General features: G+C 39.9%; 1 protein-coding gene and 1 long non-coding RNA gene across 4 annotated transcripts in view; one reads left to right on the forward strand and one right to left on the reverse strand.

The window, feature by feature from the left end:
• Positions 1 to 2,755: 2,755 nt before the first annotated feature.
• ifrd1 (interferon-related developmental regulator 1) lies at positions 2,756 to 10,445 on the reverse strand. Of its 3 annotated transcripts, none has more exons than XM_074626394.1 (12): positions 10,230 to 10,445; positions 7,594 to 7,698; positions 7,038 to 7,119; positions 6,224 to 6,348; positions 5,793 to 5,950; positions 5,580 to 5,630; positions 5,092 to 5,270; positions 4,819 to 4,927; positions 4,522 to 4,656; positions 4,171 to 4,299; positions 3,587 to 3,682; positions 2,756 to 3,452 (listed from the first exon to the last, which is right to left on the reverse strand). In XM_074626394.1, the coding sequence occupies exons 1-12, from the start codon at positions 10,252 to 10,254 to the stop codon at positions 3,366 to 3,368; spliced, it is 1,281 nt and encodes a 426-aa protein (XP_074482495.1). In that variant the 5' UTR covers positions 10,255 to 10,445; the 3' UTR covers positions 2,756 to 3,365. The 3 variants fall into 3 exon arrangements, with proteins under 3 accessions (XP_074482495.1, XP_074482494.1, XP_074482496.1); XM_074626393.1 differs by having other exon boundaries at positions 10,218 to 10,445; XM_074626395.1 differs by lacking the exon at positions 10,230 to 10,445 and adding an exon at positions 7,870 to 7,900.
• LOC141762322 (uncharacterized) overlaps positions 9,468 to 27,117 on the forward strand; it is a 30,930-nt gene continuing 13,280 nt past the window's right edge. The window contains exons 1-2 of the long non-coding RNA XR_012592801.1: positions 9,468 to 9,608; positions 23,407 to 23,611. This is a non-coding gene — a long non-coding RNA (uncharacterized LOC141762322). The remainder of the gene's footprint in view (positions 9,609 to 23,406; positions 23,612 to 27,117) is intronic.

The following is a 27,117-nucleotide window of genomic DNA, read 5'->3' on the forward strand; positions in this document are numbered from 1 at the left end:
CACGCAAATGAAACTAATTATCGATTAGACCGAAGATACCTTATCACATCTCCCGCTCCTCATTTATCCCTCTTAATTACGTAGTGATGCTTTTTCTTTGCAAACAACACACTGTGATGAAAAATGAATAATAACAACGGACCATTAGCATTCTGCCCATTCCTTCATACCTGCAAAGTTAGAGAGGATCTAATCAAATGATAGTGTTTATCTACGGAGGAGCCATAAATGCTGGGAGGAATCAGTTTTCAATACTGAAAATTGCACAAAAACACTGAAACTAATATGTTTTTTTAATAGCAATTATTACATTCTAAAGTAAACACTGATTAATCGAATTTAAAGCTGCTGCGATCAATATTTTTAGATTAAATATAGATTAAATGATTATGTGTATGTGAGAGGGACTGATAGTAGAACCCACAGAGAATAATAAGTTACCCTAACCTCTACGGGGCCTTTTAGCATCTAACTATCTGTCTGTCATCTAGTTGCATTGTGGGTAATGTAGGCAGCAGGTTTTGACAAGGATGAACAATACGTGAAATAAAGAGACAGTTCTGCTGGATCGATTTTAATCCGTCCAGACGAAATTTCTTCAAACGTCCACTTGGACTCAAGGATGAACTCATTCGATTTTGGGGGTCAAAGGTCACTGTGACCTCACATCCGTCCCATTCTTGTGATATCTCAGGAATGCATTGATATAATTTCTTCAAATTTGGTAAAAACATCGACGTGGACACAAAGGATGAACTGATTAGAATTTGGTGGTCAAAGGTTACTGTGACCTCACAAAACACATTTTTGGCAATAACTCAAGAATTCATGTTTATTATGACAATTTCACACACGTCTAATAGGATAAAATGCAACTTGACCGGTTGGCGGAGGCATACAAGCGCAAGGCGGTAATTCTAACTGTTTTTATCTGTCTATCATGAGTCCAACAATGTCATAGAGGAGCAATGATGAATCTATGGAGTACTCCTTTTTTGGACGTTCATTTGAAACCTGACTCAGCCTCGCAAAAAGGCCTGGATTTCCAAGGTAACCACCTCCAAAATCAGTCCATGCTAGTTCGGTAGTACTTTTTTTTTTAATCATTTTATGATATTAATCCATCACCACTAGTTCCATAAGGTCAATATCTAGTACTTATGCAGGTTGTTGAGAAAGTACCGTACATCTGTTTCTCTCCTACCAAAGAGGATTGAAGCAAAGCAAATTTGCAAAATCCTCAAATCCTAAAAATTACAGTTCTGCCATGCTTAAAATCCATCCTCCCAAATCATTTAAATGACATATATTCAAGAGGCAAAGGACTCTTTATGTAATCAGTGACTGCAAGTGCAATTTTGTTCAGTCTAAATGTTTAAGAAATGTGTATAACAAGTGCGATTACCTCTCTGAAGTTTGAGCCATTCAAAGGGAATAAGAGAAATTCCCACTCATTTTACGAGGGTTTTACTGGTCCGAGAACTACAGAGGTGGTGTCGACCCCTCAGTTTGCCTCTCAGGTCACAGAAAGATGCACGGTCTCACTCTCATCTCACAAATGATAAGTCAACCACCGGTGTCGGGGAGTTTGTAGTCGAGCCAACCACAACTTTCCATTTATGTCAGGAGACAATGGTGTGCTCTGAGAGAAATGGGAAATGACAGGGCAGAACTTTACAGCGTGCCATTTGGCTGAGGCAGGCAGTCAGTCAGTCAGCCCCAGACACATTTTCTCTCTCGCTGTGTGCCCTTTGAATTTTGGGGGGAGGGGGCGGGGGGGGGAGGGTTGATGGGTTTGGGAGGACTAGGAGGTGATGCAGACTAATGTGTGTCAGAACGTGTGACAGAAAATTTTAAATTCAATGAAGAGACTAGTTAAATAAGATATATACATACTAATATTTGAATTAAACACAAGTAAAATCAGTTCATTTATGGTTGTCTTTGCACAGATGAATCATCACATCTATTGATTCAAAGTCACAACCATCCTCTGGGAGAAAGCCAAAACACAGGCCATGAAAAATGCTCCCAACTCCATGTTGCTGCTTCCTCCTGAAGGTAATATTGTTTCACCTGAGGTATGAGGCTGCATCGATCGCAGGATGACTGTGTGTGCTCCAAACTCCTGGGTAACAGGCCAATATTATTGATGGGACTATTTGTAGCTTTGTGACATTGACCTTTATCATGTGATACTCGCTGCCGTTATGGACTATTTTTTTACTACCCTATAAAAAGAAGAAGCCGCCTTCAAGCGGGACCCCTGGGAGTAAATATACTGTGTACAATCTATGTTGGACCTCCATTATTTCTTCTGCTCCCTCAACAGTTTCACTAACTTGCATCAATAACCCAAGAGGTTCTATCACAGAGCCTCGTATCTATGTGTGGGAAGGTACAGACGGGGGTGTACTGCTCAGTCAGTCTCACTATAATGCCACTGTCACCTTGGCAGCAAGATCCTTCACTTTGATACGTCCAAGTAGCAATAAAATAAGATTTATACTGCCACTGTGCTCAAAATGACCTTCATATATCTGCCAGGATTTCAAAGAGAATCAGACTTCTGGTTTCCAAAACTTACTTGCCAACTCCTCTTCCAGTGAAGTTTCAGGTCACATCCACAAAACCTGCCATTTTTATTCTCAACAATGGGGAAATTATCCTTTTGATGAACTAATCTTGGTCAGGCAGCATTATTGTGTCAGTGAAGTGCAGTATATATATCTTGTGTAATAAACATGAGGATCCATTTCTTTCAGCTTTTCACTGTTTATTTCACCATCCTTGCCCTTTAGATTACATACCCAATACTAAAAAGACAACACAATATCCACCGAGGTCCTACAGGAATAACCTTCTAAGGTTTTAACAAGGTAGTGCAACTTAATACAAATTCATCAAAGGGGTTAGATCAGTCACAACATGCGTCTGGACATTGCTATGAACTAACTAGATTTACGTGGTGCAAGACAAATGCTGGAAAAATTATATAACTTATGTTAAAAATGGAAAAAAAGGCCACATATTGAATATTAACATGAGGAGCAAACAAATATACACTATTATGTACAACACCACTGTTTATGTGTGGATACATTACTCAAAATCTAACCGTTTGATTATCAAACACTCACCTCCTGTAGGTTTGAAAGGACGCTATAAAGAGATTGTCCACTACAGAGCATCGGTGATAAAGCCACCTTTCAAGTCTACAAAGGGCGAGCGTTTGATATTCAAAAGATGGATTTGGATGGACACAAAGTCGTGACAATTCATCTAAAAAGCAGGGAAGTCTGATAAATAGGGTATTAGAGTGGAAAGAAAAAGAGGGGAAAAAAAAAAAAAAAAAAAAAAAAAGGTTAAAATTCTCCCACATCCACCCTCTTGTCCCTGAACTTGTTTCTGGCCTTGGTCCGAGCCTTGAATGCAGCAGAGTTGTGGAGATGCTGGAAAAGAGAGAAAACAATTGATTCAAAATAGAAGAAAAGCTACAAGTATATAAAGTATGTTTAATGTGGTAAACTTGCCATGCTATAAGGTTTAAAAAAAGTGAAATGCTAGAGTTGTAAATGTTTTTTACCCTTTCAAAGCGAGGGATTTTCATGGCCTTTATTGTGGCTGAATCAACCAGCATAGGTGGTCCCAGTTCAAACACGTCTCTGATGAATTCATTGGCCTTGATTAAGAGAAATAAAAACATAAAACTCATTAAGAAAACGCATTAACAACCATCACCATGACACAATACAAGCAGAATACAAAAACAATAGCGAGCTAATTTTAGATACCGTTTACAGTGTAATGCTCTCTGAAATATGTTCCATTGTCTTCTCTCCACCTGTGAAATGCTGCACTTTTCCACAAGCACTGGCTGACAGCCAGACTACTTTCTAACCAGCTACTTCTAATGGCTTTATTTTTGTATTCTACAATGCGCAACATTATCCTAAATTGAGTTGTAAGTGCTGTCTTCCTGCATCAGGCAGGCCTACACATCTTCATTGTCTTTTTAGTGCTGAGTCAGTGCAGGAGAAAAGAGCTCCTGTTACACATCCCAACCTCGTGATTCTGCAGTGCAATTAAATCAAAATGTCCACTCCCATACATTTAGATTTTGTCATTGACTCATACGTTGACGTCACACTCCACTTATTAAAAACATACCTGTAGGTGGTAGTTCATCCCAGAGCCCACAAACTCCCTGAAGGCATCATATGTCCTCTTTCGGACCCAGCTGTCAATGGTCATGCGCTCAGTCCCGAAGCGAATGGCCTCAGACTGGAAGTCGCCCTCCTGGAAGAATATAGATGGAGATGAGAAAAATATACTTTGCCATGAACAGATTCTTAAATTGACAGTCATAATCCTCCTATAAAGAAAGTCCTCTTGATTTGTCTCGACTGAAACACAGAATATCTAGCTTGTAACCCTAACCACCCAGGATAAGACAAGGAAGAAGCATCTAAAAAGTAAATTAAAAGCTAACAAACCACGATGCTGTCAACGAACACTCACCTCAACAGCTTTCAGTACGTCCCTAAACACCGACCGCTGCTTCCTCTTGTCGGTCTTGGCTCTGTGCTTGTTACAGTCCGTGGCTAACGCGTTCAGTTTGTCACACAGTTGGTCCCAGTCATCAAACTCAAACTCCTGAAGGGACACAGAAAGAAATGCTGCATTCATGACCAATGAAAATGTTAAATAATATGCAATTTAGGGCAAAATAAAGAGAAAATTACAGTCCCTTCTGAATCCGACAACAGTAATTTAACATTTCACTGTACTGTACTACAGGAATGACAGTGAACTTACAGCGTCCAGGTCTCTGGCCAACTCAAAAAGCAGCGCAATGGTCTCCCCTGCAGCAATCCTCATGTTGACATCCTCACTTTCCAGCAATCTTGGCAGTTTTGGCAGGTGTCTACAAAACAAAACACATTCCAAAATATTTTAAAATACATATACACACACATCAATTCTTAAATTTTTCAGTGCTTATCTGGGATTTTTTATGTGTGGGTAAGGTAAATTTCTCAAACTGAGCTGTGAAACTTAAGTTAAGGGGTTGACAACAGTGGGTCTTACTTGCGCAGGATGTCTTTGAGCTGGTTGGCAGTGCAGATGGTGAGCAGCAGAGCCCAGGACAGCAGGGCGTTGGTGTGGAGCTGGCTCGTCTGGGGATTGATCAAAGGACAGGTACCATCCATCCTCGCGTAGGACCGGGTGAACAGGTTCTCAAAGCATTCCATGGTGGCATGCACGTCCTAGGAGGAGGAAGCAGCGGGGATCATATGAAGACTGGTTATTAAATGCTGTGTTCAAAAACACAAAACACCTGTCACCACAAATAACATGTTTATGACTATGTGACTAATCACTAGAGGCACGATTGAGTTCAGCTGCCAGTGCTGTTGACACGAACACTAAGTCTGAATGAGGCACGATGTCACAACCGATAATGAGTACAAATGAACGACTGACAAAAGGTTGTAGAGGAGACATCACAGCAGCTTGCCCTCAAGCCCAGAGGTGTCAAACCACAGAAAAGACACCAGAAGTGATCAAGAACTTACCAAAATGTCATCTTCTGCAACTAAAGTACACAGACCCAGACTTGTCGCAACCTATTAGAGAAACAGAGAGACTTGTTCAGTTGACTTCCCACAGCATATACACGTTACCCAGACAAACACATAGTAGCAGGTACAGTGTGGCTGATTCTGCTACCTGTCGACAATGTATTCTTCCAAAATATTTATTTGCTACCGACAATATCAAGTACTCACAGCCTGCCTGGCTTGTATGTTGGCTGATCCGTCTGCCAGAATGTTTTTGAAGATTGGTTTCAGGGTCTTGAACACCTCCTCGCTCTCGATGCCCGAGCCCAGCTGGATGCACAGCAGGCAGGCTAAAGAAGCTGCCGCCCGCTGCTCCTCGCCTTTGCCTGACAGCGAGAAGAAGGCCTTAACTTTTCCACTTAAATTCAGGGGACATTTGTTACGAGTAGATTTGAAGCTATAGAGTTGAGGTATTCAACAGAAAATATCAAACAGATCCTACTAAAATTAAATTATTTACATGTACAATTATAAAAACGTATTGTATTTAAATCCAGAATTTCATAACATAAAAAAGGCAACTAAAACACGTATCTGCTGAGCCATTAGAAAATAAGACCAGACTGTTTAAATGACACTTAAATGATCTTTTCTGGTACCTTTCTTGAGGCAGCGTTCGATGCTGTCTGTGATGGTCATCCTTCTCTCCGAGATGAACTCATACAGGATCCGTGTGGCCATTGCCGTCTTAAGCCCATCCAGCGCCCCTTGTCTGGTCTTAGCACTGAGGAAACAGGTACACAAACATTCATTATTGCCATTATACAAATAATTATCTCTCTCCCTCAATATCAAGCTGACTGAAGAGTGATGCAAGACAGTGAAATGTCAGAATAAAATATATTTTCATGAAGAAATTAGCCCATATTAAGACTGAGCAATTAGATCAACTTCAAATTAAAAGTTTCTATAAGTATTATTCTGTGAGCTAATATGTAAGTCTCAGTAAATGTAACATTTAAGGCTATATAAAATTAACTAACAAAAGAGCCTAACAAAATCAAAACAAAGTGACTTTACACCCTTTCATTTCTACACTTTCTCTAAACTGTGATGATACTTTCCTCCTGTGATTGACAGCGGCACTCTAAACTCACAGAAATAAGCTTTTTTAAACCGCATTAGTTGCATCTATTTAAAACGTATGTGTTCTGGAGGCACATTTGTCAATAATCCAAGGGTATTATTCCACAACACTGTACATCTACTTTTGGTAAATGACTTAGTCAATATTTTTTTGCACTATTGTTATGAATTCGATTACATCCTTAGAGTGACTTCATTCTATAAAGGAAAACAATTTATTTTTTGGCGACTAAGAACTCTTTTACACACTATTTTCAATGTATCTCATTTACAAGGGAAACAGACATGTGTGCAGACTACTGAGAAGCAGGCAGTGCTTTTTATTACCTCTTATCAACAGTGCTGTCGATGAAGCCCTTCAGCTTGTACTGGAAATCATCCTGGGCTGCATCCTCACTGGCCTCTCCACCTGGCAACACCACAAGATGTTATGCTTCATAGTTTTGATGAGTTACTGGAAACAAAACGTCAGATGAATTGCACTTTTCACAGCAGGGTTCTCTAACCTTTGCTTGATTTCAAGAAGAACAAAAACATGCAGTTTTACTCAATAACTTGCCCAATAAAAAAAACTTAACGGAAAAATTCAAACCGACAGTGGCCAGCGAAAATGTTATGATGTTTACTCCTTTTTTTATATCTGTTATTTATTCAGTGTCTCTTCAAACTCTGTGCCGACTAATTTGGAACGAAGTTCGAGCGCTGCTTGGACGGAGACGGATGGCCACGTCCATATTTCTATCACTGCCAATCAGACCTTTATTTCCCACTAAAGACAAAAGCCAGATGCTGGTTGTTTTTATTTGTCCAGTGGGAAAGGGGCTAAAGACTGAAGCACATATAATACACACAACTGTATACCCAGATATACACACAAACCTACCTTCATCTGCGACACTGGCGGTGTCACTGAAGCTGCTGCAATGACTGAGGGTCTCAATGGAGACATCCTCATCACTGAAAGGCTGCACATTTCCATGCTGCCCTCCTGAAAGAAAAGACAGATGTAAGCACAAAAAAATATAACTCAACCTAATCAAATCAAATGCATTAGTACAGTGCAGCACATATGGTTGAGTCCATTATGTAACCACAGCTGCTGCACACAGGTACTGTAGGAAATACTGCAGTTATCTAATCTGTCCTTTGCACGCTTTACCCTGCTGTACTTTCATTATCTTGTATGAAAATGCACCATGTTGTCAGGGTCAAGGGCAACCCACACTTCTGTTGGCTGTGTAAACACGACATTATGTTCAGGTTGGAGGGACATGGGTCAACACAGCTGAACTTTTGAGACACAACAGAAGCTCTCACAATCTGTCACAGGTGCAAAACGACTGTTCAGAATAGAGTTACAGTTTTGGTACAGTCCAAAAACACAAGAGTATGCAACCATGCGTTAAGGAGGGCAAGGAAGGAAGCTCATTCTTTTTCTTTCCAAGTCCACACCAGATAGTACAAGTGATTATCAGTCCAGAAGGGGAACATTTACAATACTGTTAATTGGAATGAAAACCTGGATCCAAAACACACACAATGTTTGCATGGTTGCCAGTCTATGCTGAATATTGTAAAAGTCTTCCTGGAGGCAAGAGGAGTGTGGGAGAGTTGTGAAAATTCACAGCTAAAAAAAAAGGGTGTGGAAATCTTGAGTGTGCTTCATTTTTTCAAAACTGAAAAGCTTTGAATTTTTATGTGAGAAATTTCCAATAAAAAAAAATACAGAATGTGTAGTAACTTGCTTCAATGGTTGTGCACTGTAATCAGACTAGACTCAACAGGCTCTGTCTGGCCTGGCCTGAATTCACCCCTGGCAGACATGCTTGGTAAAGCTCCTCACTGTAAGAGCATGTCTTAAAGGTCACATATCATGCTCATCTTCAGGTTCATACTTGTATTTGGGGTTTCTACTAAAACACGTTTATATGCTTTAATGTTCAAACAACACATTATTTTCCTCATACTGTCCGTCTGAATACACCTGTATACACCCTCTATCAGAAACGCTCCGTTGTAGTGCATTGCAACTGAATGGCAACAGAATTGCGTTGCTAGGAAACGGTGTGGATCCATGTTTACTTCCTGTCAGCTGACGTCATTCACATGCACTGCAACCAGGAAACAAACTGGGACACATTTAGAATGTTTACGTTTAAAACTGTGAAACTGTAAATATTGTATATTTGTGACATCACAAATGTACAGAAATCCTGACTGCTTGTTTCAAACGCACACTTTCTGAATACGGGCTGTGTGTGTATTTTATCTGTGGATTGAGCATTTTGATACTTTCACAGTATTTATATAGCACTTAAACCTGCTTTATAATATAAAAAGACATGAAAATCTCTCTTTTTACAATATGGGACCTTTAAACGGACACATTTTTGTCTTGTGGACCAAAAGAAGTTGGGGTGACAGGCCCAATGAGAGCAGAACTATGCTGATAGGTATGAACCAGTGCACTATGGGAGTTTTTTTTCTCGATCTCCTACCACTTTATGAAGTATTTATATAGCACTTAAACCTGCTTTATAATATAAAAGGCATGAAAATCTCACTTTTTTATAATATGGGACCTTTTAAGTAGTCACAACCATAAATGAAAGGACTTAAATAAGTCAACCCATAATAGATGGCTATAGAAAGCACTGTCCACTGTTTTTAAAAAGGTCATTTTAGCCACCTATAGAGGCTCTTTCTATGTGTTGACGTGGACAGCTGATTTCTGAGAACCGGGCACCGCCTCTAAGATCAACTGAGGACACTCTTCAGACAAGACCACATCACTTTATAGAGCTCAAGCTAGTTAACATAATGTCTTTTGATTTGTAGACCCATTAAACAGTTCTTTATTCGTCTACAGAAGCAACAATCGTGCCCTAAAGCTGTCAAGTAAGTATCTTTCAATGAAATCTACCTAGCAACCAAAGCAGTATGTTGCTAGTTAGCAACAAGGCCTATGGAAAGAAGGCTTGGACATCGGGCTTGCGGTGTGGGGTATGACGCATGCGCAGTGTAACTGAAGCTGCGGTCCTGCGTTGTGATTGGATCAATTTCGGCGGCCAGATTCTACTGCGCATGTGCAATATCCCTGCAGATATGACGCTTTAATCTAGTCTCCTTCTATAGTCCTTGGTGGGGAGTTGACATTAGCTAGTTGGCTAGCTTACGTTAGCTTGTAAAGTGCGACGATAGAGAAACTCGTGTGAAGTATAAATTAGTTTATGATGATTAAACGTGTATAAATAAATATAAAGCAAAAACATATTGTCTTATGATGGCATGTTTTTTGAAAGAGCGACGCTTTTGTATGACCATGGCTAGTTAGCTTTGTGTTTTGACGTTAGGCCAGCTCTGTGACGTTTTTGTAGTCCCTACTATAAACACGTTCCACTCCACTCAATGGACTCACAACACGGAAAGAACTACAACTCCCATCAAGCACGGGTAAGTCAAAATAAGCAAAGGCCAAAAGCAATGCGGGCCGCTCGTTTTACTCACCCTTGCTGCTGCTATTCTTCTTCTTGGTCCTCGGCATTTTCACGCAGATAAAATAGATGATTTTGATTAATAATCAGCCAATACACGTCCAGCTTTTATTATATTGTCTCGTAAAATGAAAATAGTCCCGTGGCACGGCAGATAGAAAGGAGTTGAAGGCGATCTTGGGGATAAACTGTTGGCCGAGACGAAACATTTTCCCTCATAAAACCAGGGCTGCGTGAGTGGAAGGCGGCGACGAGTATTTATACCCGGCTCACATGTCACGAGGAGGTTTCCCGGCATCGGCGACCAATCAGGAGACAGGAGGGAGCGTCGCGTGTGTTCGCGCGTGATGCAGGGAACTTTTTTATTTTTTTTTATTGAAGAAAATTAATTTACAAACATTAAGGCATTGTAATATAAACTCAATACTTCTAACATACAAGGCAAAATTGGAAAGGAAAGATAACTTAAATTATAAGTATTATAAAAGAGGGGGTAGAAAATAATTCAAGGAACAAAAAAGAAATGCATAAATAAATAATAATTACACTTTTTTTATTCATTTATTTATTTATTTTTATTAAAGATAATTAATTTACAAACATGAAGGCATTGTAATCTAAACTCAATACTTCTAACATACAAGGCACAATTGGATAGGAAAGATAACTTAAATTATAAAAAATATATATACGTATAATGACAACAATAAAAGAGGGGGTAGAAAATAATTCAAGGAACAAAAAAGAAATGCATGAATAAATAAATAATAATTACACTTTATTTATTTATTTTATTATTATTATTTTTTTATTGAAGATAATTATACATACAAATTATGCAAATATATATATATATATAAAAAAGCACCAATGTCCAACAATGAAATAATAAATAAAAAGTCTATATACACGTCAAGTGTTATGTAAGTTGTAAAAAATACAAATAGTGCAAAGAAATAAATACTGGACTGGATGATTATGTACAGTATGTACATATGAAGATGACTATATACTGTATGTACAGCGTGTAGGATTTATATTGACAGTGACAGATGATATGTGCATATTAAAGAATGTGCATTAAAAAACTGAACAAAAAATTATAATGGGAGCAGTGGATATTTTGGTGTTAGAGGGTTATTGACAGTGTATGACTCATTTAACTGTCCATCAGAGTGATGCATCAGATAATACATTAGCTGCTGTTCTTGTTACTTTCTACTACATTTCTGAGGCAAATATACTCCACTGCTAAGTGACTTTGCAGACTCAAATCAAATATGATGCATTGTTATAGATTAAACAACAATATATAGAGTATTAAAGAAGAAAAAGCTCCAAATGTATCAGCTACAGTAAAAGGCTACTTACACATTACATTAAAACAACAATAATTATGATAATATGGTATATAATGATATCCTAAAAAGATACTTGATACATAACCACATTTTAATACTTAAACAACATTTTGCTCATAATACCGATATGACTGTACCTTTACTTCAGTAAAATGCAGTATCTTTACTTGTAAGATACAATTTACATTTTGGCATTGATGCTTTTACTGAAGTAAATGCTCTGTCTGAGTACAACCTCTACGACTGCCTGTGATGCAATATGCATCTTTTTCTGGAGTGGATGGCGTTACAGGGCTCTCTGCTGCAACAATAGCCCACTGATAATGTTCCATTGTGATTGTAATTCTTTACTTCTGTAAGTCAATTGACACCGTGATGACAGGATCTCTGTGATACAGTTGATGTTGTCATTTTATGCGTCTGTGACTCAATGGATGCTGTGATTAGAGGACTGTGATGCAACAGAGAGTCCTCTGCTGCAGTTATGCATATTATTATGTAATGCATTTGACACTGTGATTAACCTACTGTTTAGTCATTATATTTCTTAATAGTGCTGTTTTGCAGATATTTAACAGATTTTTCAACATATTTTGACATTTAAATGTCTTTTAGTCTTTCTGCTCTGCCTTTGCCAAGTTTTCCGTTTTTGGCAACAACTAAATCCGTACTTACTTAGGCAAACAAATTGACAGAAAGGCTACACAAATTATATTAATTAGCAGTATACAGGATATGGACACAATGTCCAATAATGCAATCCAATGTGAAAACACTTCAGTACTCATGCTCTGTGATCAATGCCCTGAGTGGGATGGATTTTTTGCTCTGTTTGTTCCTTTCGGAGGAGAACAATTGATAGGAACTGTCCATGAAGTCTGGGGTGTGAACGGAGGTAAATGCAACCGTTAACAGTTATTCATCAGTGCAAGGTGTGAAACTGAGTGTTTTGTCTTTCTTTCAGAAGAAGAAAGTGATATAAAAGAGGTTTAACTGCGTCAGTCTTGTTGCTTTATTTGCAGAGGTACAAGGAGTATGCATATTTCCCAGAGTAACATTGTTAGAGAGAATACATTCTAGCAAGTAGACCACAGTTTCATACACTTACTGCAGTTAGTGATAATTGTATCAATTCTCTGAGCTCAAGAACTGAGTTATAAAGTTTAAAGTTTATTTTAATGGTCAATTGGATTCCCATAGTCGCTGAAATGTTTATTTGGCCAAATACTTGCAGAGTCCCTTGTGTGTCTTGTTCTCTGGGGAGCTGACCCTTTCATATGATAGACTAACTGAAGAAGATAATGTTATTTTCACATCTTTGCCAACCCTCTTTATTCTGTCACTGAAAATAAGGTCAGTTCGTGCCATTGATCATAATCACTAGTGCATTGTAATCCAGTAATCCAGCCAGATGGGAATCGATACATTTCCTCAACTATGTGTGACAATGTGTATCAGTGACACAAAAACTTCCTGGACTAGTAAAAGGCAGGCACATGTCCAATATCTGTACTCCAGCAGTCATGTTGGAGTTTCCTGGTCTGGATTTGAGTCTTTTTAGCATTGTTTTGGAATGCATTATTTTTAAAGGAACAGTGTGTAACATTTCTATTAGCAGAAATGTTATATAATATTCACAACAATGTTTTCATTAGTGTATAATCACCTGAAATTAAGAATTGTTGTGTTTTTATTAGCTTAGAATGAGTCCTTCATATCTACATATGGAGCGTGTCCTCTTCACGGAGTCCGCTATGTTGCTCCGCCATGTTTCTACAGTAGCCCAGAATGGACAAACCAAACACTGGCTCTAGAGAGAGTGTTTAGTGTTTTTACGTTACCTGAAGGTAACGTGAGCCACAGAGTGGAAAACCGTGGTATCGCCAGCCGCTGTCTGACTTCCTTTGCTCTTAAAATAGTGTTATTACGGTATGGATGACCTCTGAGGGAGGCGAACGGCGTTACCACGTTACCGCAGTCTTGGAAAGGGAGGAGTGAGCGGAGGGGTACTCAGTTGGTTGTAATCTGCAACCACAACACTATAGATGCCGCCAAATCCTACACACTGCACCTTTAAGTTTTTTATGAGATACTGTATTGTACTGTAAGGTATTGACATTATTCTTTCCACCCCTTATAGGTACAGTATATATGCAAATTTGTATGCACTTTATGTAGAGTCATGAAAATCTTCTTTCACACACTTAACTTTTTTGTCAGTAAAGCAAACTTGATACAGTGTTTAGAGGTCAAATACAGGACAGCATCACAGTTTCCACTAACATGTGCTAATATCCTAATGAACGTTTATCAAATCTTGGCCTAACAAAGAGCTGAGATTGAATCATCCCAGTTAATTATCTTCTCTGGGTTTTATTATTTCCATCACTCTGCGTTTTGCTTGACAGAACAGAAATAGTTCATTCTTTGTTACACAAGTGGAGAAATCTCACAGATGCAGCCTCCATGCTGCTGTTCCCACGGCCCAACTGTCAACAGCTATCCTGCCAGCTCAGACCTGACAAACATCAGAATGTATAGGCTTGCAGAATTCAAAGCTCACTTTCATTTTTCATGCACCTCATGTTCGACTACTGGGAGGTTTCCAGGGCTGCTTCCCGAACACATGATTGATTGACTTGATTTTTTTCTTTTTTTCTAAGATTTTTTTATCGTGTAGTTGTCAGTTTTGATCGTATTTTCTTTGGAGAGGCGACTGCCTTGATCCACAAGCACTCTCAAGACGTGGGCGGACTCAATTTCGATTTTTTCAATCTTTACTTTACTGATCAAATAGTCCTGCCAAAAGGAGATTTATCCCGTACATCCTGCCAAGAGTAGCATCAGAGAAACACTAAAGCTCCACATGATCAACATATACCATGTACAGAAATACACATAAAAAGAGTGTGGTATATTTTCAGGTCTTGCACCGGACAGAGAGGCCCCCAGTTGTAAACATATGTGCAGGAAGCGGACGGGGAGACCTGGGGTCATGCGGTGGATCCAGGGGCTGAAAGATAAACATGTAGGTCAAAGGTCACATACCTAAGCATACGCTTAGCTCAGCAAGTTGCCTGAATTGAACCCAATATAAGGAGGTACGAGAGCCCCAAAGGGAGGACTTTCAGATTCGACTTGAGACCTCCGGGCGCTCTAGACGCCCGTATGACATGTGTGGCTTGTTTGTAATAAACTCTATTTTACCAGCAAGAACAGTGTCCTCGGAGCATCCTTCATCATCACTTCAACAGCACTGTCGCAGAAAAGATACGACAAGAGTAAATAGTATCTGCCTCATCACTTCAGCAGGCAGTGGCCAATGGCAGCAGGATGGAGCAGTTTCAACAACAGCTCCTTAGTCGCCCACAAAATCTTTTTCTTTTTGAAAATCTTTCAAAAGAAAGATTTGGCGTTCCATAAAACAGTGGAGCCCAAAGTTTGAAAAACTTGAGAACCAGTGCTCAGTAATTGCAAAGATGAAAGGGTTTGCACAAAAACACATTTGATTTTAAAAATGTTTGTACACCAGACAAAACATATGCAATTTTCATCCTTAAAACATCGCTGACAATCCGCCTCCTTTGCAGACAAACCAACTCTGACATGAAATACATCAACAATATAGCACTTCTATAATGAGTAAGCACATGTGATCTTTCTTTGTGCTCCACTTTGTGCTGCCTTGAATATTTTAGGTTACAAACACTTTTTACCCTCAAGATGGCCCACCGCAACACTGTACTCATTTCCAGAAGAGGCTAGTGTAGCCCTTAGGGCGCTGTGCATGGACAGAACTGCTGCTCTTTGCAGCATCGAGCTTGAATAATTCATGATGAGGGGAGCTGGGGTGTGTTAAGTGGACACAATAACACATAGTTTGAGGTCAAGTGGGGCGCATTCCACACAATATGGTAGATTTTGTGGTTAATTATTATGAAAGATACGTTCCTTGATTTTTTAAGGGGTCCAATGGTGTCACAAAATCTTCACGTTTACAGTGTTAACTGTTGAGTTTGGGCAATATAGCAAAATCCGAGAGCTGTGAGTAAATGAAGTTAGGCCAACATATTGGCATGGCTGTTTTCAAGGGGGTCCCCTGACCTCTGACCTCAAGAGATGTGAATGAAAATGGGTTCTATGGGTACCCATGAGTCTCCCCTTTACAGACATGCCCACTTTATGATAATCACATGCAGTTTGGTGCAAAAACAATGCAGACTAAAATGGTGTATTTAAATATTTCTGCATACTGGGGTCCCTAAACAGTCTTGGAATAGCATACATTGTAAGACCATTTTTTAAAACTTGACCTCACTGTATAATATGACCTGTGGTGACCTCTAGAATAATCACAGCCTCATGAAACTTTACAGCCACAAACTATAGATCTAGAGCATTCAGAGGATGGATGGCTTTTCTAGGTATATTGACAATAAGGGAGTTTCTGAGCAGTTTACACAACAGAAGTGCTCGCCATCCAATCGCCGATAAATGCAATTCTTGCCGAAATCTCCAAATATCAAAAGTTTTTGATACCAAATCACAGCATGGCTTTTTCTATGGTGTTCCTCAAGGTCTTGGAGTCTTAATGTGGTACTTTGGAGGGATTTTTGATCATTTTTGATCAATTCTCAAGAGGTAAAGAAATTGTTAAATTTAGCACCAAATCTTGGTACAAATGGTAATAACCCCAAAAATGCTGCAACAACTTATGAAACATAATAGAGCATGGGAATGGCAATCACATACTTCTATGATATTGTTCTAAGCTCTTATACACTCTCACAATGTATTCTTATAATAAATTAATTCATGTTTATTTCTGATTCCTGACTAGAACAACTTGACACACAGTGCTGCGCTGCATCTCAAATTCATCTTCAGGTTCCCAGCTTTCAGATGATTATAAACTACTTCTATGTGACATCTACTGCTGACCTGCTTTCTTCCCCTAAAGACACCCTGTACCCCCCTAATCATTAATGATGTAATGGTTTTATTGATGGTATCATTATCCTGCTAGTATAACATTGCTAAATGTAGACACACTTACAGTGAAGGTTGCCTGAAATAGTAAACTATATTTGCTTGATGAGGACTCAACATCCAGACCTTACAACACATCTTTGGCACTAGGGGGAGCCATTCTGTTTGAAATTCAAAGGACACACTGCTCTCACTGCAATATAGCAAGTGAAATTCCAAGAGATGCTTTTGATCCATAATTCAGTGATTCAGTGAACTGTGCTCGCTGCTGAGCTGTGTCTTGCTTTAAACGTTTAATGGGCTGGAGCGTGCGATGCAAATATCAAATAAACCAAACCAGTTATAGGACGTCTGTAAAAATTACAAAATATATACTGAGTAGTGAAAAAGCTTAAGCAACGTGTAGTGGAAAGAGAGAGAGAGAGAGATCACCTGCCAGTAAAACCAGTGTGGGAGTAAGAAAAAACAGAGCAGCCCAGTGTAAACCCACTCAGCATGCCTGACACGTTACATCAATGGGCACAAGCCCTGACCAGCCTAATGCCACAGGAATACAGATCATTACCAACATAACAGATAGCAGGCAGAGACAGCAGATAATGGGAAATATCTGAATATTAATTTCATGTGCAATACCACTGTTTTTAAATAATTCATACATGACATGGCCTGGAGCAATGTGGTGAGGCTGCATGGGTTGGGGAGGGAGCGAGGCTATAGGAAATGATCTGGGGGTCTGTAAGGTTGATGGAAACACAACGTCAAAAGCTTAGCAGAGGTGATCTTTCAAAAACCTCAAACAGTTCTCTTTGAAATTTAGCGGTGTGCCTTCTCTTCTTTTTCTCGTCACAGGCCTCCATAGACCTTGAGGTGAAGTGAAGCTCCACTTCCTGAACTATTTGGCGGTAAGAATTTCAACCAAGCAAGGTCTCATTATGCATCTGTATTCAGATCATTTGCAGATTGTTTGGGCAAAGGACTTTTAGGTGTGTAGCTATCAATGCATATATCCAACATATATTATGTACATGCTATGATCAGGTTTAAAGGAATAGTTCCACTTTCATGCTGACAGATGAGGTCGACACCACTCTTTTGTCTGTACAATGAATATGAAGGTGGGGCCAGCAGCCGATTAGCTTAGCTTAGCACAAAGACTGGAAGCAGGGGGAAACAGCTAGCCTGGCTCTGTCTGAAGGTTACAAAAGCTGCTTACCAACACGTCTCCGCTGGTTGCCTGGCAACCTCGCACCAAAACTCAAGGAAGTCGCTGCTGCAGGCTAAGAAATAGGTTGCGTCTGAAATTCCATACTAATATGCTATTTAGTATGCTAAAACAGTTATAATTTTTACACAAATTGCACACTTTTTCTGGTGAAATATTACAGCATGCAAACCTTGCACACTACGCCAGCAAGAATATCCCACAATGCAATGCAGTAGTAACGACAACGTTCATAACAGACATTGACGGACAGCTCTGTAACATCAATAACGCTTTGATTTAAGTGTTAGTATGAGATTTCACTTTACTAAGCATAATATATATTTTTTAAATTAGTTCAGACTTTATGATTCTAACAAATCATCATTGAATCACATGAGGTTCGCACAGGTTACCATGGTTATGCGTCTACAACCAGCAAGGAGGCTCTCAGGAAATTACGTCATAAATTACAGTTCAGTGCATCCAAAAAGACACATACTACTGTTTATTCACACAAAAGTATGTTGAACGATAGTTCACATATTGAGTATGTAGTGCATAGTATGAGATTTTGGACACATAAGAGTGGTATCAATCTTCTCATCTAACTCTCTCCTTTAATTTAAATACAACATAATGATACATTTCTAAATTCTCCTATTAGGCAAATTAAAAATATAGCCTATATATTTCTGATTCAGTTGCCTTGTTTACTTTTGCATTCAGGGATCACGGCATTTTTTTTCTTGTCATAACTGCCTTCTTTACTGATTGTGTGAATAACACTCCAAACAAACTTGATTTAATGTGACCTTTATAAAAAGAAATATCACACTATCATTTGGCATCAACTCCACTTGGCTTAGACACTACCAGTCGTAATTCAAACTCATATTATTTATCAAAACAACTGCTGTTTGATAGAGACAGGGAGCTCAAATTACAGCATCCAGCTCCTAATTACAGTCTGTTAGTCACTGGCTGAATCCCATATTCTTTCCCCTCATTTTGTTGTTTTGAGAGGGGGCTTAGCACTTTATCAGACAGCCAGGCCACGCTGCTGTCATCGTAATTACCTCTCCGTCCCAGCACACATTTGTCTTATACTGGCTCATATTTTCCAACTTCAATCTCAATCCATTAACCTCAGGAGAGATAGAGAAGCCTTTGTTCTGAAGATGTGGTATGCTGGGCCGCTAGGATACCTAATATGGATTTTAATTGATCAAAGATGGAAGGGGGGAAAAAAAACAATAAAGAGAGAGAGAGTTGGGAGAAGGTCGGTCAAAAACACCTGTATGCCCCAACCCTGCTCTGCCTTTTCATCTCAACTTCAAACCTAATCACACTCCCAGCAGAAAGTCACTCTGTCACAGCCTCTCTTTAAATAGCTATTTCAAATTAGTTTGTCAGTCAGTCATCCAATAAAGCATCAGGATATATTTGAATCTTTAAAAGCCGGCCACCTTTGACTGGCACTATACTTGCGCTTACAGGTCTGCTGCAATAATAAGCTGCTTCTGTTTACCTTAAATGTGATTTTAAGGTGAGCTTTACCTTGTATCTTGCTGTGAGCGAGAAGGCGGGATCATCAATTTACTGCAGAATCTCAATAAGAATCTGCAATGAAAGCATTTTGCACTCCAGGTATGTATAGGCTTATCTGAGTCCTGGGAAAAAAAATCCATTAAGTCCCACAAGCACATACTCGAGCACACACACACACACACACACACACACACACACACACACACACACGCAGAGCTGATAAGGTAATGTCATTGTCATCTGGCCATCTGATTAAGTAGATTAAAAACACATTTAGGGGCTCGCTGTGGCCCTGTGTTGGGGATAAACGGCACCCTCTGCTCTGTCCTCATTACCTGATGCCTTCTCGGGAGGTAACCACCATTTTCCACCTACAGATGTGATACAAAATACTGTATATGTTGGAAACATACCAATAACCCAGAGGCAACAAGATCCATAACTGCATCAGGACATATTTTCACCTGTTGTAACGCATGTTCCACTGCTATTTTTTTTTCATTGTGTGTTATCTATCACTCATTTGACCAAGTCTTAGAAACAAACACAGCAGCCACTTGGATGTGAGGTCCATTTTGCAGGTTTCAACAGACAGATAGACTGAGAGAGCTCTGGGCATTGAATCAATAGAGGGCTGAGCTACCAGACAGCTCGTTCAATTCCATTTCCTCAGAAAAGCCCCTTTCCTATTATAGGAATTTCCTCTATTTTTCTCCCTTCCTCCACTGTGTGAGAGATTGTGGAAAAGGTTTGGGAGGAAAACACTTGAAAAGGTTCATGCGTGAGGTGCAGCCACCCGGAGAGGCGAGCTCAATGAATGGTTTGAAGTTAAAAGACTTCTCAGTGATGAACTCCAAACGATTAATCCTATTTCAAATGACAATCTTCTCCCCCATGTTACCCTGAGGTTGAAATCTGAGTTATTATGTCGGTTTCATTTTAATTCTAGTTGTCAGCCTCACAGATTAGTACACAGAAGTAGGAAAAAGCAAATAAACAATGCCATTAACAAAATATGGCATCCTCGTAAAGGGCCGGTGTGTAACATTTAGGGGATCTATTAGCAGATATGGAATATAATATTATTTAGTGTGTTTTCTTTAGTGTATAATCACCTAAAAATAAGAATATTTGTGTTTTTGTTACCTTAGTATGAGCCATTTACAGTATATCTACATACAGAGCAGGTCCTCTTCACAGAGCCGCACCACTGCACCTTTAAAGGTCCCATATTGTAAAAAGTGTTTTTTTTATGTCATTTATATTATAAAGCAGGTTCAAGTGCTAAATACTGTTAAACTATCAAAAAGCTCAATATATAAAGAAATCCACACAGTCCGTATTCAGAAATTGTGCGCTTGAAACAAGCCGTTAGGATTTCTGTCCATTTGTGATGTCACAAATATACAATATTTAGACCATTACACGGTTTTAAACATAAACATTCTAAATGTGTCCCAGTTTATTTCCTGTTGCAGTGTATGTAAATAACATCAGCTGGCAGGAAGTAAACATGGACCCAAGCTGTTGCCTAGCAACGCAATTCCGTTGCAATTCTGTTGAAATGCACTAAAGCGGAGCGTTTCAGACAGAGGGTGAATACAGGTATATTCAGGCAGACAGTACGAGGAAAATAAAAGTTTTTTTAAACATTACAGCATGTAAACATGTTCTAGTAGAAACACAAAATACAAGTATGAACCTGAAAATTAGCACAACATGGGACCTTTAATGAAAATACTGTACATGGATGCTGCCAGAGTGTATGTGTGTATGTCTGGGCAGGCAGCAATCTTCCAGACAAAGGAATCCCATCTAACAAGGACATTACGCCCAAAGGCTATTAAAACAGGCAGATGATCTATTGGGGAATCTCCAGCGCTGGATGACTACAACTCATTGTTATATGCTACCTCCTATTTCCCCCTTTACCGTATGTCTCTGCATCTTGTGCATCATTTCTTTCATTCTCATGTGCGTACTCACAAACTTCTCTTTTTTCTCTGTGTGTGCATGTGCCTGTGGGGAGCACAAACACTGGGATATCAAGGAGCCTATCGACCCATGAGGTATTATTTGTACCATCAAGAGCTGAAAAATATCAAACCTCTCTCTGTTTATGCCTGGAATAAAAATCCAGATGTGGATGAAAGACATGTGAGAGGGCAGGAAGTTTGATCTTTGTCCCTCCTATTGTAATGCCATAGAAGTCCACTTTGCTTCCGTCATGTAAAATGCCATTTCTTACAATAAAACATTAATATTTCATAGTCCGCTTCAACCTAGTATTTAACGTACATAAGCTCAGCTTGTATAAATCTCTCAGACTCCAAACGGGGTTTGTTGTGTGGTCTTGCATCCATTCAGGGCTATGAGGGCCGCCTCTGTTTACCATACCACACAGCGTCAATGCACCTGCTCTCGCCATACAGAGGACGTCTAGTGTGAATCCATTTTCAAGGCCATAATAATCCATTTTAAAGGAGGGACAGTGAATGGATTGTACTTACCAGTCTCAGAGTAGAACTAGTGTAAGTCATCAGAGTGGAATCACAGTGTGGCAGTATAGAGATATTTGAAAGAAATCACAGACGGCACACTGGCTCATTGATGGCAGTTACAGTGGAAATGCCAAGCATCACACAGACGTGTATTAAGCTAAGCTAATATGAGCTAATATAGAGGAATTAAATGTTTTGCATCTATTGATAAGGCAATGCATTTCTTTGTAAAGGCCAAAATGTATTTCAAGGAGTATACTTTAGAAATATGGGCATACTGTATATGAGTAGTCTTGAGTTTCATCAACATCACTAATCACTAAATTGGACTTCAGACTTCAAATTTTACCCAGAAGCATATTGTAGAAACCAGGAGGCATTGAGTTTGAAAGATGTTGGCATTTACAGGGCATAATGGGGTCTAACGTAAGAGACCACCATGAGTTGCATTATGGGAAATGTAGGGTCAAGAGTTATAGGGACTAAAAGTGACGCTATGTCGGCCTCTGGTGCTTTGATTTTGACCACTCGTTTTAAAATCTGTCTCTTGTCAGTCCTCGTACTTTATGAGTGCTACTTGATCCTGATGATTCTGATTCACAATTATTTTTACATTCATCAGGAAAGAGAATCTATATTTGTCAAAGTCACGTCTGTCTGACTAAAAGTGACCAGACGCTGGATGAGGACTCAAAGCTTCCAGCTAATCCTTTAACAAGATGATGTTGCACATCTGAATAGCTCCTTCCTGTCCGGTGTCAGCCATCTACTAATCACAAATCATCCATGCTTTGCAGCAACCGAATCAGACGCACTGGTTGATCTTAGTCTGTTAGCCTTGACAAAGTTTGGCAGAGGCGAGGAAATATGACTCCAAAAGACAAAAAGACTTCAAAAAGAGACACAAACTGAGACGCAGCCTCGATATGCGTCCAAAGTTCCTTTGGCCGTCTCTGTCCAGGAAGTTAGTTGGGAAACTCCACGCTGTCATCTGGTGTCCAGTGAAGTTTCTGTTCTCTTTTCAGACTTCTCCTTTCAGAAACGTCATTAGCTTAGATAAACACCAATAACAGAGCCAAATAACCTCATAACCTACCTCTGAGGCAAGACACTTCTAGAGGAGAACAGGTAATTTAAAGGATTGGGTCGTGTATGCATGTGTGTGTGTGTGTGTGTGTGTGTGTGTGTGTGTGTGTGTGTGTGTGTGTGCCGCAAAAGGTTGCAGGGACGCAGCCAGGCAGACGTTCTTGGAGTTGCCTGGCAACCCTGGAGCCACAAAGAGGGGGAAGTGTGGTGCTTGTTATGACGCCTTATGTAACTGCAGGAATGAGTTTCAGGACAAAGAATGAAATAATCCATTCCCACAACAAGTTCTCTTTATAGTATCTGGGAAAACAAAATTGGATGTGTTCAAGAGGGCTGGATTAACACTCTGTTAGAAAACCTGCCACTGGGATAAACAACACCAGCATCGCCAGAACATTCACTCAAAAGTCTTGTAGATTTTGCTTTATGTAAACCCCGCAAATGGTTGGTTTTCACAATCCAATATAATCAACCTCTCCCTCATCCTTGGTGATGTTTTCATTTCTGTAGGTCAGCACCTACTGTGCGCTGCAGGGCGCCGTGCAGCGAAGCCATGAGAACCTCCGGTGAACCTGCGGCGAGGCTTGGTGGGGGGATTCTTCTCTCCAAAGCATGCCAGCCTGGGGTGCCTGGAGCTCGGGATAAACACAGCCTATGGGTACCCTGAGCTAGATTTCTCCAGCAGTGTGGAAGATTATAACACAGGGGAAGAGAGGTAAGAAAAGATGGGCGGGGGGGGGGAATTAAGGACAGAGAGAGCAGGGAATCTGGAGGAAAAATGAAAGAACTGGGGAGAAATGACAGGCAGCAGCTGGAGATGATTACGACTCCCAGGTTGAATCTCTCACCATGCTCCAATTCCCTCGTTCGCTCGTTCACTTGATCACTCGCTCACTCGCTCACACCTTAACCGATGCAGATGGACACCCGTGGCGCACTGAGATAGCTCTTTCCAATAAACCAAATTAGATATTTCTGAAGCAGGGAATGAGTGAACGGTACAAACAGTTCGTCAGGTGGACACAGAATAGGCGTTATCTGATGCTTAAACACCATAAATATGGGTCATTAGGGCCCTACTACACCCAATAGTAGGTATTATCATCTATTCACATGGTAGATTACCGAAAGTCGGTATAAAAGAAGATGACAGCGACCTCTAGAGACCGTAGTAATTATGATACGAGCAGAAGCATAAGTCAGCGCTGTAGTATAGACCAGTGGTTCCCAAACTTTTTCACGTCAAGGACCCCTAAACTGACACAAATTAGACAACGAACCCCCATTTGATACGATTTTGTCCCAGGGTCCCCCATCTGATAGGATTTTTGCTTTTAGATGTTTTATTACATAAAGTGTATGAAACCAATGACCAAAATAGTCCTACATTCTGTTATCGTGTTGCTTATGGATGGCATTTTAGTGCAAATAAATTATTCCCATTTTTGCTGGGGACCCCCTGGAACCCCCTCACGGACCCCTGGGGGGTCCCCGGACCCCACTTTGAAAACCACTGGTATAGACTGAGTGAGACCGAGGTTTGCATCCCATGTGAAACAAACAACGAGTAGTTGTCTTCGTGTTCACAAGTGTTAAGTTTCACTTTCACTTTTGAAAAGTAGTTATTTTAAGCCAAAATACGGTACAAGGTTTTCCGTAAACTTAATGTGTTTTGTTGCCTAAACCTAATGAAGTTGTAGTTTTTTGCCTTTACCTAAAGAAGTTGTAGTTTTTGTTGCCTAAACCTAAATACATTGTAGTTGTTTTGCCTTAACCTAAATAAGTTGTAGTTTTTGTTGCCTAAACCTAAATAAGTTGTTGTTTTTTTTGCCTTAACCTGACAGTGTAAAAGTACCAGAGAGTGCAATTGTTCCTTAACATGTCTACAGCATGAGTGCTAAAGAAGCATCATGTATTTTAGATTTTAGATTCTGCGCAGTATATCTCAATATAATATTGTACTGTATGTGCTGACGGATGCCATGAAAACAGCAGGACCTTATTGTATACTGTAGGTGTGCATGAGGAGTGCAAAACATACAAAAAAATACTTGACTATATACTGTATGTATTATACATGTCAGTCTCCACACGTTCATTCTGTATTCAGTCAGGCATCTTGATGGCATACTAATTCCCTTCACTGACACAGCCCTCGCCGTGCTCTCCGTCTTAGCTCTAACATTATTGCCACGGGCCACAAACAAAGATAAGTAAATCAGAGCTTCCTGGCGTCCTGGCAACTCAGCCCAGAGCTGTGAGGATTGTGTGAACAGATAAATAAAGAGTATGAGAGAACGGTAGGAGAGAGGAGAGAAGCTGGGATCGAATAATTATTGGAAGGAGTGACGCTGTGAATACACAAATGAGTGACGGTTCCAAACAGAAACAAATGTAGAAGCAGTCGTGGCGGGAGGCATGGGGAGGTCAAGTGAGCAAGGCAGGGGAGAGATAATGATAGAGACAGAGAAATATAGTAATGGCTGTGGGCAGTATTTAAATGAGTGTGTGTGGCGGTCCAGTGCACAGATTGACTGTGAATTATTACCACTGTGTGCTCACTGGAGCTGCTTGCCTGCTGGGCCAATGGGCACTCAGTAATTCAGAGAGACAGAAACAAAGAAAGGAGGGCAGGGCATTAGAAGATATAAAAGAATACCGTGTTAAATTACATATTAGCTGTTTTCTTAAAGGTAATGAATTAATTTGTAACTTGGTAGTCATGGTAGTCAGTCCAAGTTTAGTATACAGCATCATAAAGTGTCTCAATGGGCTTCACAGGTTGCAATGTTTCCCGACCCAGCTCAAAGAAAAGACGAAAAACAAACATACACACAGAATTCATGAGTGAGGCAATTAAAAGAGACCCCCCAGATGGCTAGAGCAAATGAGGAAATGGCAGTGGTGAACTGAAAAAAATCGTGTTACAAAATACAGCAAATTGTCTAATGGAAAAATCTAAAAATATGATTATCTTCTTGGTTTTTGTAGCATTGCTTTCCGTCTTGTTTCACCCTGTCTTGCTATTTTCCTCCCCTCTGTTTGTGTGTGTGTGTGTGTGTGTGTGTGTGTGTGTGTGTGTGTGTGTGTGTGTGTGTGTGTGTGTGTGTTCGTGTGTAGAAAATGAGCTTAGTTCTCTAGAGCAGAGCACACCAGTAAGGCCGTGGGCAGCAGCAGGGCACCGGGACCCTGAGTCCCAATACCATCACCATTACTGCTGCCCTCAGCTAGAAACACACACACACACACACACACACATACACACACACATACAGACACATCTGGGAACTCAAACAGCACACATGTCTGTGTTTCTTTGGTGTTCGTGTTTGCTTGTTGATATCTGAAAAGGTGTGACTTTATGGTAGGGCTGTCAAAGTTAACGCGCTAATAACGCGTTAACGCATATTCATTTTAACGCCACTAACTTCTTTAACGCAAGGTTTTACCGGGCTCAGTTTGAAAGCTAGAGTGAAGATACTGGTATCATATGAAACTAGAAAGCCTAAGAAATCCATTTGTATGTAAAGGAGGTTAAATAACGCTCCAAACTTGTGTTCAATTTTGGCGAGGAAAAACTGTCATAGCCATTTTCAAAGGGGTCCTTTGACCTCTGACCTCAAGATATGTGAATGAATATGGGTTCTATGGGTACCCACGAGTCTCCCCTTTACAGACATGCCCACTTTATAATAATCACATTCAGTTTTGGACAAGTCATAGTCAAGTCAGCACACTGACACACTGACAGCTGTTGTTGCCTGTTGGACTGCAGTTTGCCATGTTATGATTTGAGCATATTTTTTATACTAAATGTAGTACCTGTGAGGGTTTCTGGATCAATATTTGTCATTGTTATGTGTTTTTAATTGATTTCCAATAATAAATATATACATACATTTGCATAAAGCAGCATATTTTCCCTCTCCCATGTTGATAAGAGTATTAAATAATTGACAAATCTCCCTTTAAGGTACATTTGGAACAGATACAAATCGCGTTTAACTATTTTAATCGATTGACAGCCCTCTTTTTATGGATTATATTAACAGGCATGCACATTTTTCATATTCACGTACATTCACAGGCTACTGTACTGCAGCCATTACGCCACCCTGCCATCCTAATAAAAAGAAACTTCTTACTGTTTCAAACAGCAAACCTTTTCAAGCATTTCATATTGCAGCATGTTGTTTTTTGTGCTGCTGCTGTACCTTTCCA

This window comes from Sebastes fasciatus, chromosome 23 (genome assembly GCF_043250625.1).
Source record: "Sebastes fasciatus isolate fSebFas1 chromosome 23, fSebFas1.pri, whole genome shotgun sequence".
Lineage (NCBI taxonomy): Eukaryota > Metazoa > Chordata > Actinopteri > Perciformes > Sebastidae > Sebastes > Sebastes fasciatus.